Source organism: Palaemon carinicauda, chromosome 30 (genome assembly GCF_036898095.1).
Source record: "Palaemon carinicauda isolate YSFRI2023 chromosome 30, ASM3689809v2, whole genome shotgun sequence".
In the NCBI taxonomy this organism is placed as follows: Eukaryota; Metazoa; Arthropoda; class Malacostraca; order Decapoda; family Palaemonidae; genus Palaemon; species Palaemon carinicauda.
Genome location: NC_090754.1, coordinates 81313525 through 81328524, shown reverse-complemented (window position 1 = coordinate 81328524; position 15000 = coordinate 81313525). Strand labels below are relative to the sequence as shown.

Here is a 15000-nt window from a genome sequence, read left to right as displayed (position 1 = left end):
TGTCCGTTTGTCAGTATGTCTGTTTGTCCGTTTGTCCGTTTGCTCGTTTATATACTTGTCCATTTGTCAGTATGCCTGTTTGTCTGTTTGTACTTGTCCGTTTGTCACTATGTCTGTTTGTCCGTTTGCTCGTTTATCTACTTGTCCGTTTGTCACTATGTCTGATTGTCTGTTTGTCCGTTTGCTCGTTTATCTACTTGTCCGTTTGTCAGTAGGTCTGTTTGTCTGTTTGTCCGTTTGCTCGTTTATCTACTTGTCCGTTTGTCAGTAGGTCTGTTTGTCCGTTTGCTCGTGTATCTACTTATCCGTTTGTCGGTATGTCCGTTTGCTCGTTTATCTACTTGTCCGTTTGTCAGTAGGTCTGTTTGTCCGTTTGCTCGTGTATCTACTTATCCGTTTGTCGGTATGTCCGTTTGCTCGTTTATCTACTTGTCCGTTTGTCAGTAGGTCTGTTTGTCCGTTTGCTCGTTTATCTACTTATCCGTTTTTCGGTATGTCCGTTAGCCCGTTTGTCTGCTTGTCGTTTGTCGGTAGGACTGTTTGTCCGTTCGTCCGTTTGACCGTTTTTCTGCTTGTCCGTTTGTCGGTAGGTCTGTTTGTCCGTTTGCTTGTTTATCTGCTTGTATCTTTGTGAACAACTTCCTGGCCACGATTTTAATCACAGAGTAATGAAACTTCCATAGATTAATCATAATGCTGAGACGTGGAAGTGATTCAATTTTGAAAGTCGTAAGTCAAAGGTCAAGGTCAAAGTCGAGCAAAAGGTCGACCGAATTAACCCTAACCTTAACCCCAAGATCGCGCATGGTTGTCACACAGACTTCAAATACGGTTATGGTCTGAATTAATTCTGGGAAAGGCAATCTGGTTTCGATAAATAAGTTGCCGTGGCGTAGGTCTGCTCTCTTAGAGTGTCTTTCTAGTATTTCTATTTAGTACTTGTATATAGTTTATAATAATAATAATAATAATAATAATAATAATAATAATATAGTGTTTTTGTATTTATTACTTGTATATAGTTTCTAATAATAATAATAATAATAATAATAATAATAATATAGTGTTTTTATATTTATTACTTATACGTAGTTTCTAATAATAATAATAATAATAATAATAATAATAATAATAATAATAATAATAATAATAATAATAATAATGATGATGATATCCAGTTTTTTTTTTTTACTTTAGTGGTCTCTTATTGTCAACTAAATTTAGTATATCTTATGTGAAACAAACTTATTGTTCATCTCCAGAATGGGACACATGTCTCGCAACATGTCAGAATATTCATTATTTAACCTGCTAGTTTAACAAGAATTATGCTAATATAATATGGAATCATTTCCTTATAGGCTCCTTCAATTAGAACTCAAATGAATACGGCTACCATAGAAATGTTTACCATTCCAAATCCTTTATAAATAATTATAAAAAATGATAATGTGGAAGAGGCATTATTATACGTCCTGGCCAGCAAGCAACTGTGATTGTATAGCGGGAAATATTTGATAAATTTTATTGTTACAACCTACTGCGGTAACGTCTCTGACTGATGAATGCCAGACTGGGGTTCGAGTCCAGCTCAAACTCCCTAGTTCCCTTTGGTCGCTGCAACCTCACCATCCTTGTGAGCTAAGGAGGGGGGGGGGGTTATGGGGGAGCCTATAGGTTGAGTCCTCAGCACCCATTGCCTGGCCCTCCCTGATCCTAGTTTAGGTTCAGAGGGGGCTTGGGCACTGATCATATGTATATATGATCAGTCTCTAGGGCATTGTCCTACTTGATAGAGCAATGTCACTGTCACTTGCCTCTGTCATTCATGAGTGACCTTTAAACCCTCAAAGGAATACGGCCGCCATAGATGTATTTATCATTCCAAATCCTTTAAAAATAATCATAAAAAAGAAAACGTAGAAAACACGCATTTATACGTTCTGGCCATCAAAATTCTGTGGATGTAGAGCAGGACAGTATTTAATAGATTTTATTGTTAAAACCTACTGCGAGTATTTTAATTCACATGTAATGTACAATCGGATACATAAAAGTAAGTTATTATACCAAAAACCGCCCGAAAGGCTAGTTATTAAACAATCTGTAACATAAACAGAAATTTATAACTTCTATCTACGGTAGGAATGCGAACTCGCCCATTAACCTACACTTTTCCGGCTACGGTCCGGAAATGCTGCTAGAATTTAGGGTGGGTCAGAAAGTCACGCAAGCTGGTTGACCTCCGCAGGCGGGGTCGTGTTGATCCTGGAGTCGTGGATGATTTCTTTAGCGGTGCTATTGGGAAAAGAATAATAATAATAATAATAATAATAATAATAATAATAATAATAATAATAATAATAATAATAGAAATAATAATAATAATAATAATAATAATAATAATAATAATAATAATAATAATAATAGTAATAATAACAATAATAATAATGATAATGATAATAATTTAATAATAACAATACTACTACTACTACTACTACTACTACTACTAATAATAATAATAATAATAATAATAATAATAATAATAATAAAAGCAGAATGTTACAAGGGTTAATAGTCCAATGAGGAAAGGTAATAGGGAAATAAATAAATTGTATAAGAGAATTAATAAATTAAGAATATAGAATATTCAAAGATCACTAACAACGTTGAAATAAATTTGTCACGCATAAACTATTGGAGAGATCCATGTCAATCTGTTCAAGATAAAAACGTTTGCTGCAAGTTTGTACTTCTGAATTTCCAATAATCAAATGAAAGTTATCATATGATCACGTAAAAAAAAACTCTTGATTGGTGAAAGTAGGGGACAGTTTCATTGTCCTAGCAAGCAGGACAATGCCCTAGAGACTGACTATATATCATATGATCAGCGCCCAAACACCCCCTTCACCCAAGCTAGAACCAAGGATGGCCAGGAAAATCTGCTGATGACTCAGGAGGTAGACCTATAGGCTCCCCCAAACACCAAATCTTTAGTTCACAAGGTTGGTGAGGTTACAGGCTTACAGCAACTGAAGGAACTCAAGAGTTTTAGCGGGACTCGAACTCCCCTCTGGCGATCACCAGGCAGAGACATTACCAATATGGCCACAACAAGCATAGGAGGATTCGATTTGCAAAAGAAATTAACACAGCAGGAAGTAATTTCACATTTCAAATAAATCTGCACAAGGTTAACGAATAAATAAACAAAGTAGGCCTATAAATAGGCCTATACCCAACTGTATATTTGAAAAATGCGAAAGTTTAATTTTGTCGTGGTGAATTCATCACAGAGGAGGCTTTGTAACGCAATCGCTAATGCAATTTCCTCATCAAGCAGGATAGATTGCCAGCGACCAGTGTCTCTTCAGCTCAAAGCCAATAACACCCATTCAATCAGACTGGTGCACAAAGAGCTTTGAATCAGCAATTAAGTTGACATCAGATTCTTCCATTCCGTTCTTTTTTTTTATCTTCTTTTAATTTCCTTTCTATTTCTGATGACTGCAACAAGTATATGTAGTATGCTGGCCAGGGCACTAGCCACCCGTTGAGATTCTACCGCTAGACAGTTATGGGGTCCTTTGACTGGCCAGACAGTACTACATTGGATCATTCTCTCTGGTTACGGTTCTTTCCCTTTGCCTACACATACACCGAATAGTCTGGCCTATTCTTTACAGATTCTCCTCTGTGCTTATACACTTGACAATACTGAGATTACCAAACTATTCTTCTTCAGCCGAGGGGTTAAATACTGTACTTTGATTGTTCAGTGGTTACTTAACTCTTGGTAAGGGTAGAAGAAACTCTTTAGCTATGGTAAGCAGCTCTTCTAGGAGAAGGACACTTCAAATCCAACCATTGTTCTCTAGTCTTGGGTAGTGTTATATCCTCTGTACCATGGTCTTCCACTGTCTTTGGTTAGAGTTCTCTTGCTTGAGGGTACACTCGGGCACACTATTCTATCTACTTTCTCTTCCTCTTGATTTGTTAAAGTTTTTATAGTTTATATAGGAAATATTCATTTTAATGTCATGACTCTTCTTATAGTATTTTATTTTTCCTTATTCCCTCTCCTCCCTAGGCTATTTTCCCTGTTGGGGCCCCTGGACTTATAGCATCCTGCTTTTCCAACAAGGGTTATAGCTTAGCAATTGATAATAATAATAATAATAATAATAATAATAATAATAATAATAATAATAATAATAATAAAAACTTGATAAATCTTAGATATGTAATTGTGGAAAAAATGGTCACAAAAAAAAAAAAAAAAAAAAAAAAAAAAAAGCCGGTCTAATGGTGATCATATTGACGGAATTTTCACTGGTTTTAAGTTACCTTGACGAATTATGGCTTCAAATATAATCTGTAATCTGAAATCACTTTCATATTTGTTAATTTCTTTTGCAAACCGCCCATATAAACAATGAATCCTTGTAAAACTTTTGTTATCTTATAGCCTTTTATTTTTTACATATTATTATTATTATTATTATTATTATTGAGTTACAAACCCAGTTGGAAAAGAAGTTTGCTATATGCCCAGGGGCTTCAACATGAAAAACAGCCCAGTGAGGAAAGGAAACAAGGAAAAATTAGATATTTTAAAAACAGTAACAACATTAAAATGATTATTTTCTATATAACAAGAGGAAGAGAAATAAGATAGAATAGTTTAGTAGTATAGTTTCATAAGAACAAAATTATAAAACAAAGCAACTTATATGAAATAAAATACATAAAACCTTCATAAAAATTGTTTTCTCACTTATCATTTGATATTCTTGATTAATATGGTTCATTTAAGAATAAGTAAGCAAACGAATAGGGTGATATAGTCATGGAACTATTGATACAAATTTTTCGGCCTATGGCGGGCAATATTTCTGGGACATACTTACCTATTTAACTCAAATTATTTATTACTTCTCTGTGAGCTAAGGATGGGGTATTTGGGGGAGCCCATAGGTCTGCCTACCAAGTCATCAGCAGCCCTCCATAGCTCTAGCTTGGGCACTGATCATATGTCAGTGTCTAAGGCCTTGTCCTGCTTGCTAAGGCAATGTCACCGTCCCTTGCTTCTTCCATTCATAAGCACCCTTTAATTCGTAAAACCTTAAGAAATTTATTTTGTAGAATCCCTTCCTGTAGCAGAGTTATAGCCATTCGCATGACCACTGTAGTGGTCCGAATAGCCATGACTGCGTGCCCCAATCACGTTACATTGCAATTACTTGGATAACTGATTCTAGGAAGCATCCAACTGTTGGGCAGCCTTACTCAAGTTCCCTTGACTGAACTGGTAGGAGGTTAATATTATGATCTTCTGTGGGATTGAAGGTCTGTGAGTGGAGAGGTCCCATCATTAGCCAATTATTATTCATTTATTATTTATGGATTATTTGTTCAGTAAATTTTCACTAATTATTACTTATTCTGACTTGGGTGTTTTTCTTTTTTTTCATTTTAATCTATATTGCAATTAGTTGCTTTGATACTGCTGTCATAAACATATCTCTTTAAGGATATTTGTAGGGATGTAAAAATTTTACCACCGTACATACTGTGTGTCATAGAAAGCGACTAAAAGGACAGCTACTGCCTTGCTATCCTGCTTTTGAGTGAAAGACTAGGACAACTGCATATAACTGTGGAAACTGCTGCCCTGCAGTTCTGACTATTTAGTCCAAGGTTAGGCCCACCGTCAATTACTGTGGTTGATTACTGAAAGGGCATGTGATCGTAAAACTTTCTGCATAATCACAAACTATGCCTGATGTTATTAGGGGACGTACCAGACATGCAACCGACCCCTAAATGTAGGGATAACGATTGGAAAGAATATATATATATATATATATATATATATATATATATATATATATATATATATATATATATATATGTACTGTATATACATATATATATATATATATATATATATATATATATATATATATATATATATATATATATATATACAGTATATATACAAATACATACATATGTATATATATGCATATATATATATATATATATATATATATATATATATATATATATATATATATATGTCACTATGCTAGGGAAAGGATCAGAAAAACGAAATTTTTGGAATAGCGCTTTCGTATTTTCATACCTCTTCAGGTCCAATTGATGCAGAAAGTTACGAACAGAATCAAAGTCACCTCTGCGACAGCAGTAAACAAGAAATAATACAATAACATGAAAATTAGTACACAACTAGTTTAAAAATTACAGCTAGTTAAATATATATATATATATATATATATATATATATATATATATATATATATATATATATATGTATATATATATATATATATATATATATATATATATATATATATATGTGTGTGTGTGTGTGTGTGTGTGTGTGTGTGTGTGTAGTTGGTTGGTTTAGGATAACATAGCTCAATGCTAGCACATGTCCATAGGGTTGTGGTGGCCGATGAGGTAAGGTCCCTGACTGGTGAACGCCAGTTAGTTTCTTTGGTCGCTGCAACCTCACTATCCTTGTGATCTACGGATGGGGGTTTTTGGGAAGCTTATAGGTCTATCTGCTGAGTCATCAGCAGCCATTGCCTGGCCCTACTTTTTCCTAGCTTGGGTGAAGAGGGGGCTTAGGCGCTGATCATATGTATATGTGGTCAGTCTCTAGGGCATTGCCCTGCTTTATAGGACAATGGCATTATGCCTTGCTTCTGTCATTCATGAGTGGCCTTTAATTAAACTTTCAAATAACGTCTTGTAAGAGCTGGTTTGGTGCTGAAGTGAATAAGAGGCCTGGTGTATACCTCTGGACTCTGTCAAACATTCAGGAAGATACATTCCTAATTTCTATAGATTGAAATTTCAGTTGAATGAATATCGGAAAGATAGATAGATATATATATATATATATATATATATATATATATATATATATATATATATATATATATATATATATATATATATATATATATATATATATATATATATATATATATGGTAATGCAATAATCTAATTTACTGAAAACCACGTTAAAGAAATAAAATACATTAATTTCTCTTATAAATTGTAAAAGATAACAGTTACCTCATCCTTATCTAATTCATTGTTCTAATTATTTTTAACGAGGACCCACTAAGAACTAAAATATGGGTATAATTTGCCACGTCTAAAAAAACATAAAATTTAGATTATGTGTTAGGATTTTATGTCCAGGCATTGGTCATTAACATTAACATGGGTACATTAAAGGTAATAGTATCATTTAAAACCTTAATAAGATAGATATCGGGAGCTGTTGACAAAATACATTCCAAATTAAAACTATCTCTCAGACATTAACGATATAAATTTCCCTGACGTGGGTTTATCACATAAATTGGTACCTGACTTGGATGTTAGCGGATATACAAACATTTCAATATTATTATTATTATTATTATTATTATTATTATTATTATTATTATTATTATTATTATTATTATCACTGTTACTCTTATTATTATTATTATTATTATTATTATTATTATTATTATTATTACTACTTGCTAAGCTACAACCCTAGTTGGAAAAGTAGTATACTATAAGCCAAGGGGCCCCAAAAGAGAAAATAGCCCAGTGAGGAAAGGAAACAAGGAGAAATAAGATATTTTAAGAACAGAAACATTGAAATAAATATTTCCTATATAAACTATAAAAACTTTAACAAAGCAACAGGAAGAGAAATTAGATCGAACAGTATACAGTGGAAGACCTGGTACAGAGGCTATAGCACTACCCAAGACTAGAGAATAATGGTTTGATTTTGGAGTGTCCTTTTAATAGAAGAGTTGCTTACCATAGCTAAAGAGTCTCTTCTACCCTTACCAAGAGGAAAGTGGCCATTGAACAATTAATACAGTGCAGTAGTTAATCCTTTGAGAGGGAAAGAAATGTATCTGTAACACTTAAATAATGAAAATACATGCATGTTTAATGTTTCCTTCACTTAACATGATAACCCTCGAGGCCTTTCATTACGAACATAGCCTTTGTACCGTGGTCTCCCACTGTCATGGGTCAGAGTTCTCTTGCTTGATGGAACATTTCAGTGTATTCTATATATATATATATATGTATATATATATATATATATATATATATATATATACATACATATATGTATATACAAACACACACACACACTATATATATATATATATATATATATATATATATATATATATATATATACTTCGTACCACACACACACACTCATATATATATATATATATATATATATATATATATATATATATATATATATATATATATAAAATATATATATATATATATATGTGTGTGTGTGTGTGTGTGTGTGTAGTGTGTGTGTGTGGTACGAAGTATATATATATATATATATATATATATATATATATATATATATATATATATATATATATACATATATATATATATATATATATATATATATATATATATATATATATATATATATATAGTGTGTGTGTGTGTGTTTGTATATACATATATGTATGTATATATACATATATATATATATATATATATATATATATATATATATATATATATATATATATATATATATACAGTATATACACACACACACACACACACACACACATATATATATATATATATATATATATATATATATATATATATATATATATATATATATATACACACGAATACAATCCTTTCCTGATACCATACCGGAGAAGTGAAAACAGCAATTAAGGGGATTTATAACAAGTCTGCAGCGAATTAAGTCTAAAAGCACAGCCGAGATGGTGTTTACGGATTGCAGCTGTTATTAGTCCATTTAGTAATTGCCAGGACGCAGCTGGAAGCTGTTATATGGTTAACAGTCCATTTAGGAAGGGGAGGAAGCTGCACAGACTGGAGGAATTCCAGATATATTTTTGTTTTTGTTTTTCTTCGTTTCTTATTTATCTCTTATTTTACGCGTCCATTGTCAGTCTCTCCTTATTAGTTTGGATGGCGAAACTTATAAATATAATGAAGAGTAATAAAGGTTTAAAGGCCGTTCATGAATGGCAGAGACAAGGGAAAGTAACATTGCCCTAGCAAGCAGGACAATGCCCTAGAGACTGATCAAGGCCCCTCTCCACCTATGATAGGACCAAGGAGGGCCAGGTAATAAGTGTTGATGACTCAGTAGGTAGGCCTATAGGTTTCCCCGAACTCCCCATCTTTAGCTTGCAAGGATGGTGAGGTTACAGCGATCAAAAGAACTAACGAGTTTGAGCGGGACTCGAACCCCAGTCTGGCCATCATCAGTCAGGGACCTTACCACATAGACCACCAATCGTTGGAATGAACTAGTTTGTTATTATTAATATTATTACAAGCTAGGTTATAACTCTAGTTGGAAAAGCAAAATGCTCCAACAGCGAAAAATAGCCCAGTCAGGAAAGGAAATAAAGGAAATATACAAACTACAAGAGAAGAATATACAATCAAAATAAAGTATTTCGAGAACAGTAACAACATTAAATCAGATCCTTCATCTATAAACTACAAATACTTAAAAAAATCAAGAGGAAGGGAAATAAGATAGAACAGCATGCCCGAGTTTACCCCCAAGCAAGAGAACTCTAATCCAAGGCAGTGGAAAGCTATGATAATGGGCCTATGGCACTACACAAGACTAGGGAACAGCGGTTTGATTTTGGAGTGTCCTTCTCCTAGAGGAGCTGCTGACAATAGCTAAAGAGTCTCTTCTACCCTTACCAAGATGAAAGTAGCCATTGACTAAAGGACATAATGTGAAATTAGTTTTTACTGATGTAATTAGAACATGAACTGATATTAAGGTCATGAGAGTAGCTTCATTTATATAAAGCCAAATTTTATATCCCCATTCTTCATTGAAGCAGCAAGTGTATCTACCAAACTTTAAAGGATATTTAGAAAAATATAAAATGATTGAAGGAAATTCCATAACATATCTAGAATGAAAACAAAATGTAAATAGAAAAACCAAGTATTTCTTGGATCGTTGACGTAAAAATAAATTCTTGATAGGCCTAAATTTCCAAAACGGTTTAGCTATTTTCTGCCTGCGTGAGATACCACAGTTATTATTATTATCATTATTATTAGTTAAGCTGCAACCCTAGTTGGAAAAGCAAGATGCTATAAGCCTAAGGGCTCCAACAACCCAGTGAGGAAAAGAAAAATAACCCAGTGAGGAAAGGAAATAAGGAAACAAATAAACGATCTGAGAAATAATGAACAATTGAAATAAAATGTTTTAAAAACAGTAAAATATCAGTTGTCTCCGTTACCTGAGATAAGATATATCACAGTGGTAATTTTATATCTGATTAATTTCTCTTGTGATACATGAGCGATCCAGAAGCCTCCTCAGCCATTCCTTTTGAGGAGTTTGATGCAAATTTCCTCAACTTTTCATTCCTTTTTCACTGGTGATTCGGGAGGACCCACAGCCAGAGGGGACGTGAATAGGTTCAACTGGGCATGAAATGGGAATCAGAATAAAAAATAAGCCTTGGAATATGTCAGCTTCCCTTCTGTTTGAATTTTATTCTATCTTATTTATTCCTTGTTATTATTATCATATCCTTACAATATTTAATAGTGCTTTCATTTATTACAATAGAAGTCAATGTGTAGATTAAAATTTTAAGCACATGAAATAGGTATCAGAAAAAAAATAAGCCTTGGAATAAGTCAGCTTCCCCACGTTGGTATTCTATTCTATCTTATTCTTTCCTTGATATTATTATATTCTTACAATATTTGATAGTGCTTTCACTTATTACAATAGATGCTAATGTATAGATTAAAATTTTAAGCACATAAAATAGGTATCAGAAAAAAATAAGCTTTGGAATAAGTCAGCTTCCTCAGGTTGGTATTATATTCTATCTTATTCATTTCTTGTTATTATTATCACATTTTTACAATATTTGATAGTGCTTTCATTTATTACAATAGAAGCCAATGTATAGATCAAAACTTTAAGCACAGAAACTAGCAACTACTTTGCATGTTGTTGACATTGCTTATTAATGTTGTAGAATTTCAATACTAAAGGAAATATTGTGGTAGCCTTTTGGGGTCGTCTCTGCCTCGCAATCTGTGAGTTGAGTGTTCGAGTTCTTCTCCAGCTTCCCTTCTGTTTGAATTTTATTCTATCTTATTTATTCCTTGATATTATTATCATATCCTTACAATATTTAATAGTGCTTTCATTTATCACAATAGAAGTCAATGTATAGATCAAAACTTTAAGCACAGAAACTAGCAACTACTTTGCATGTGGTCGACATTGCTTATTGATGTAGGGTTCCAATACTAAAGGAAATATTGTGGTAGCCTTTTGGGGTCGTCTCTGCCTCGCAATCTGTGAGTTGAGTGTTCGAGTTATTCTCAAGCCCGATGATAGTTTCTAGTCACCTGTGGAACTTTGCTGTCCTCTCGAGCTAAGGATAGGATTTCTGTGTATCTATCTATCTAATATTGTCATTTCGTTGTGTTCATACAAGCTTATATTAAAACTTAACCCAGGCAGAGCCTGTACTAAATTATGAAAAAAAAAAAAAGTGCCATAGCATCTGTACCATGGTCTTCCACTGTCTTGGGTTAGAGTTCTCTTGCTTGAGGGTACACTTGAGCGCGCTGTTCTGTTTTGTTTCTCTTCCTCTTGTTTTGTTAAAGTTTTTATAGTTTATATTGGAGATATTTATTTTAATGCTGTTACTCTTCTTGAAATATTCTATTTTCCTTTTTTTTTCCTTACTGGGCTATTTTCCCTGTTGGAGCTACTGGGCTTATAGCATATTGCTTTTCCAACCAGGGTTGTAGCCTGTCAAGTAATAATAATAATAATAATAATAATAATAATAATAATAATAATAATAATAATAATAATAACATCAAAACATAACCTTCTGCGGTAGGTAACCATTTTCACTTCTCTTTAAAACAAGTTTTTGAACAATTATTAGTACGACGGTCTCCATCTCTCTCCTCCTGGCACACGCACTCCGCTCTCACACTCTATTTTGACTTACACACTCGAAACCGAAGTTAAAAGAGAACATTCCATTTTCCCAATGGTAGGTGCTAGGGAGAAAAGGAAACAAAAAAAAGATGGGAAAAAAGGTGAAAAAAAAAGAAAAAAGAGTTAGGCATCGGGGAGCTTTTAGATCTCTGTTCACGAGCCACTGTCAAAACCTCTCTCGCCGAAGTGAAATGGCTTTAAGGAGGGAAAGTTTTTCTCTCTTTCATTTCAGCTTCACGTTCTGTTAGGAAAAAAATATTCCTTTAGAATAGTAGAGATTTGGACTATTTCTTTTCCTGTTTACTTGTTTTTGCATCAATTGCGTTCTTTAAATTTTCCTTTTTTTTCATATATTTTGAAATTCATTGATGAATTATTTATCGAAAAAAAATTGTCTTAACGTATTTCTGGACATTGAATGGAGAAGTATTGTTTTGAATGGAAAAGTATTAATTTGAATGGAGAAGTATTGTTTTGAATGGAAAAGTATTAATTTGAATGGAGAAGTATTGTTTTGAATGGAAAATTATTAATTTGAATGGAGAAGTATTGATTAAATGGAAAAGTATTGATTTGATTGGAGACTTATTGATTTGAAAGCTCAAGTGAATGGAGAGTATTGATTTAAAAGTCCAAATGGATGGAGAAGTATTGCTTTAAAAGCTCAAGTGACTGGAGAAGTATTGATTTAAAAGTTCAAGTGAATGGAGAAGTATTGATTTAAAAGTTCAAGTGAATGGAGAAGTATTGATTTAAAAGGTCAAGTGAATGGAGAAGTATTGATTTAAAAGTTCCAGTGATTGGAGAAGTATTGAATTAAAAGTTCAAGTGAATGGAGAAGTATTGATTTAAAAGTTCAAGTGAATGGAGAAGTGTTGATTTAAAAGCTCAAGTGAATGGAGAAGTATTGATTTAAAAGTTCACATGAATAAAGAAGTATTGGTTTAAAAGGTCAAGTGAATGGAGAAGTATTGATTCAAAAGTTCCAGTGACTGGAGAAGTATTGATTTAAAAGCTCAAGTGAATGGAGAAGTACTGATTTATCTGGAAAGGAAAGGAAATACGGAAACAAATAGAATTGTTTGCCTGAGTACATGTATCCTCAAGAAAGAGAACTCTAGCCCATGACAGAGGAAGACCATGGAAACGTTTTCTGGTGTACAAACACATTATAAATTTTACTTCTCAAAGAAACAAAGAGAATAGTGTGCCTGAGTACATGTAATACACGTATTATGAATTTTACTTTCCAAGGAAACAAATAGAATAGTGTGCCTGAGTACATATAATACCCTTAAGGAAAAGAACTGTAACCCATGACCGCACAAGACCATGGAAACGTTTCCTGAACTGCAAACGTATTATGAATTTTACTTTCCAAGGAAACTAATAGTGTGGCTGACTACATATGCCTTCAAGCAAGAGAACTTTAACCCATGGCAGTGGAAGACCACGGAAACGTTTCCTGGTGTACAAGCGTATTATAAATTTTACTTTCCAAGGAAACAAATAACATAATGTGCCTGAGTACATGTAATACCCCCAAGCAAATGAACTGTAACCCATGACAGCAGAAGACTATGGAAACGTTTCCTGAACTACAAACGTATCATTAATTTAACTTTCCAAGGAAACAAATAGCACAGCTGAGTGCAAACATATACCTTCGGGCAAGAGAACTCTAACCCGAGACAGCGGAAGACCATAGAAACATTTCCTGAACTGCAAACGTATTACAAATTTTACTTTCCAGCAACAAATATCTCAGAATGATCATAAGGAAGGATTCAAGGAACATAGCTTCAGGACATCCAGGATTGCATCACTCCCACATGAGCTTCGGATTACGGAATGTAATGAAATGTAAATTGGTCTTGAAACGCCATTTGCATATCACGGTCGTTACCCTTATGTCTTTCGGCTTCTGGTGCTGAGGATGCTGAAGAGCAAAAATACAGACTAGTGTATCAGGCGATCCTCGACGATGCCGATTCCATCTGAATGTAGTTATGTAGTTGTTGCAACTCATAGCGTTTTATCTACGTATGTTTGTGTTTGTATATTATGTGTAGTTGTGTAGTTGCAACTCATAGCATTTTATCTACGTATGTTTGTGTTTGTATATTATGTGTAGTTGTGTAGTTGCAACTCATAGCGTTTGATCTACGTATGTTTGTGTTTGTATATAATGTGTAGTTGTGTAGTTGCAACTCATAGCATTTTATCTACGTATCTATGTGTTTGTATATGTGTAGTTGTGTAGTTGCAACTCATAGCGTTTGATCTACGTATGTTTGTGTTTGTATATAATGTGTAGTTGTGTAGTTGCAACTCATAGCATTTTATCTACGTATCTATGTGTTTGTATATGTGTGCGTGGTGTTACCATATTCGTTTACATACTAATATAAAAGCTATAATTTCTCTCTCTCTCTCTCTCTCTCTCTCTCTCTCTCTCTCTCTCTCTCTCTCTCTCTCTCTCTCTCTCTCTCTCGTATTAATCGCTCTACCCATGAGCAATTGGACTCTCCCTGGATCGACTAAAAAGTGTTTGGCACCAAAATACTTATAACGCACACACACACACACACACACTCTCTCTCTCTCTCTCTCTCTCTCTCTCTCTCTCTCTCTCTCTCTCTCTCTCTCTCTCTCTCCTCTCTCTCTCTCTCTCTCTCTCTTACTAAATCGTTCTACCCAAGAGCAAATGGAATCTCCCTGAATGGACTAAAAAGCCTTGAGACATCCAAAATACTTGTAACTCTCTCTCTCTCTCTCTCTCTCTCTCTCTCTCTCTCTCTCTCTCTCTCTCTCTCTCTCTCTCTCTCTCTCTGTATCTGATATTCATAGGAAGATCAAAATGGAAATCCTATTTACATAGGAAGAGAACTTCACC

The 15000-nt window shown here is 33.6% G+C and overlaps 1 protein-coding gene across 1 annotated transcript in view; it reads right to left on the bottom strand.

Moving 5' to 3' along the window:
- Positions 1–15000, bottom strand: part of LOC137623622 (uncharacterized) — a 64131-nt gene that overhangs the window by 47990 nt on the left and 1141 nt on the right. The window contains exon 2 of the mRNA XM_068354455.1: positions 9806–9968. Within this exon, the coding sequence (XP_068210556.1) occupies positions 9806–9968 (163 nt within the window). The remainder of the gene's footprint in view (positions 1–9805; positions 9969–15000) is intronic.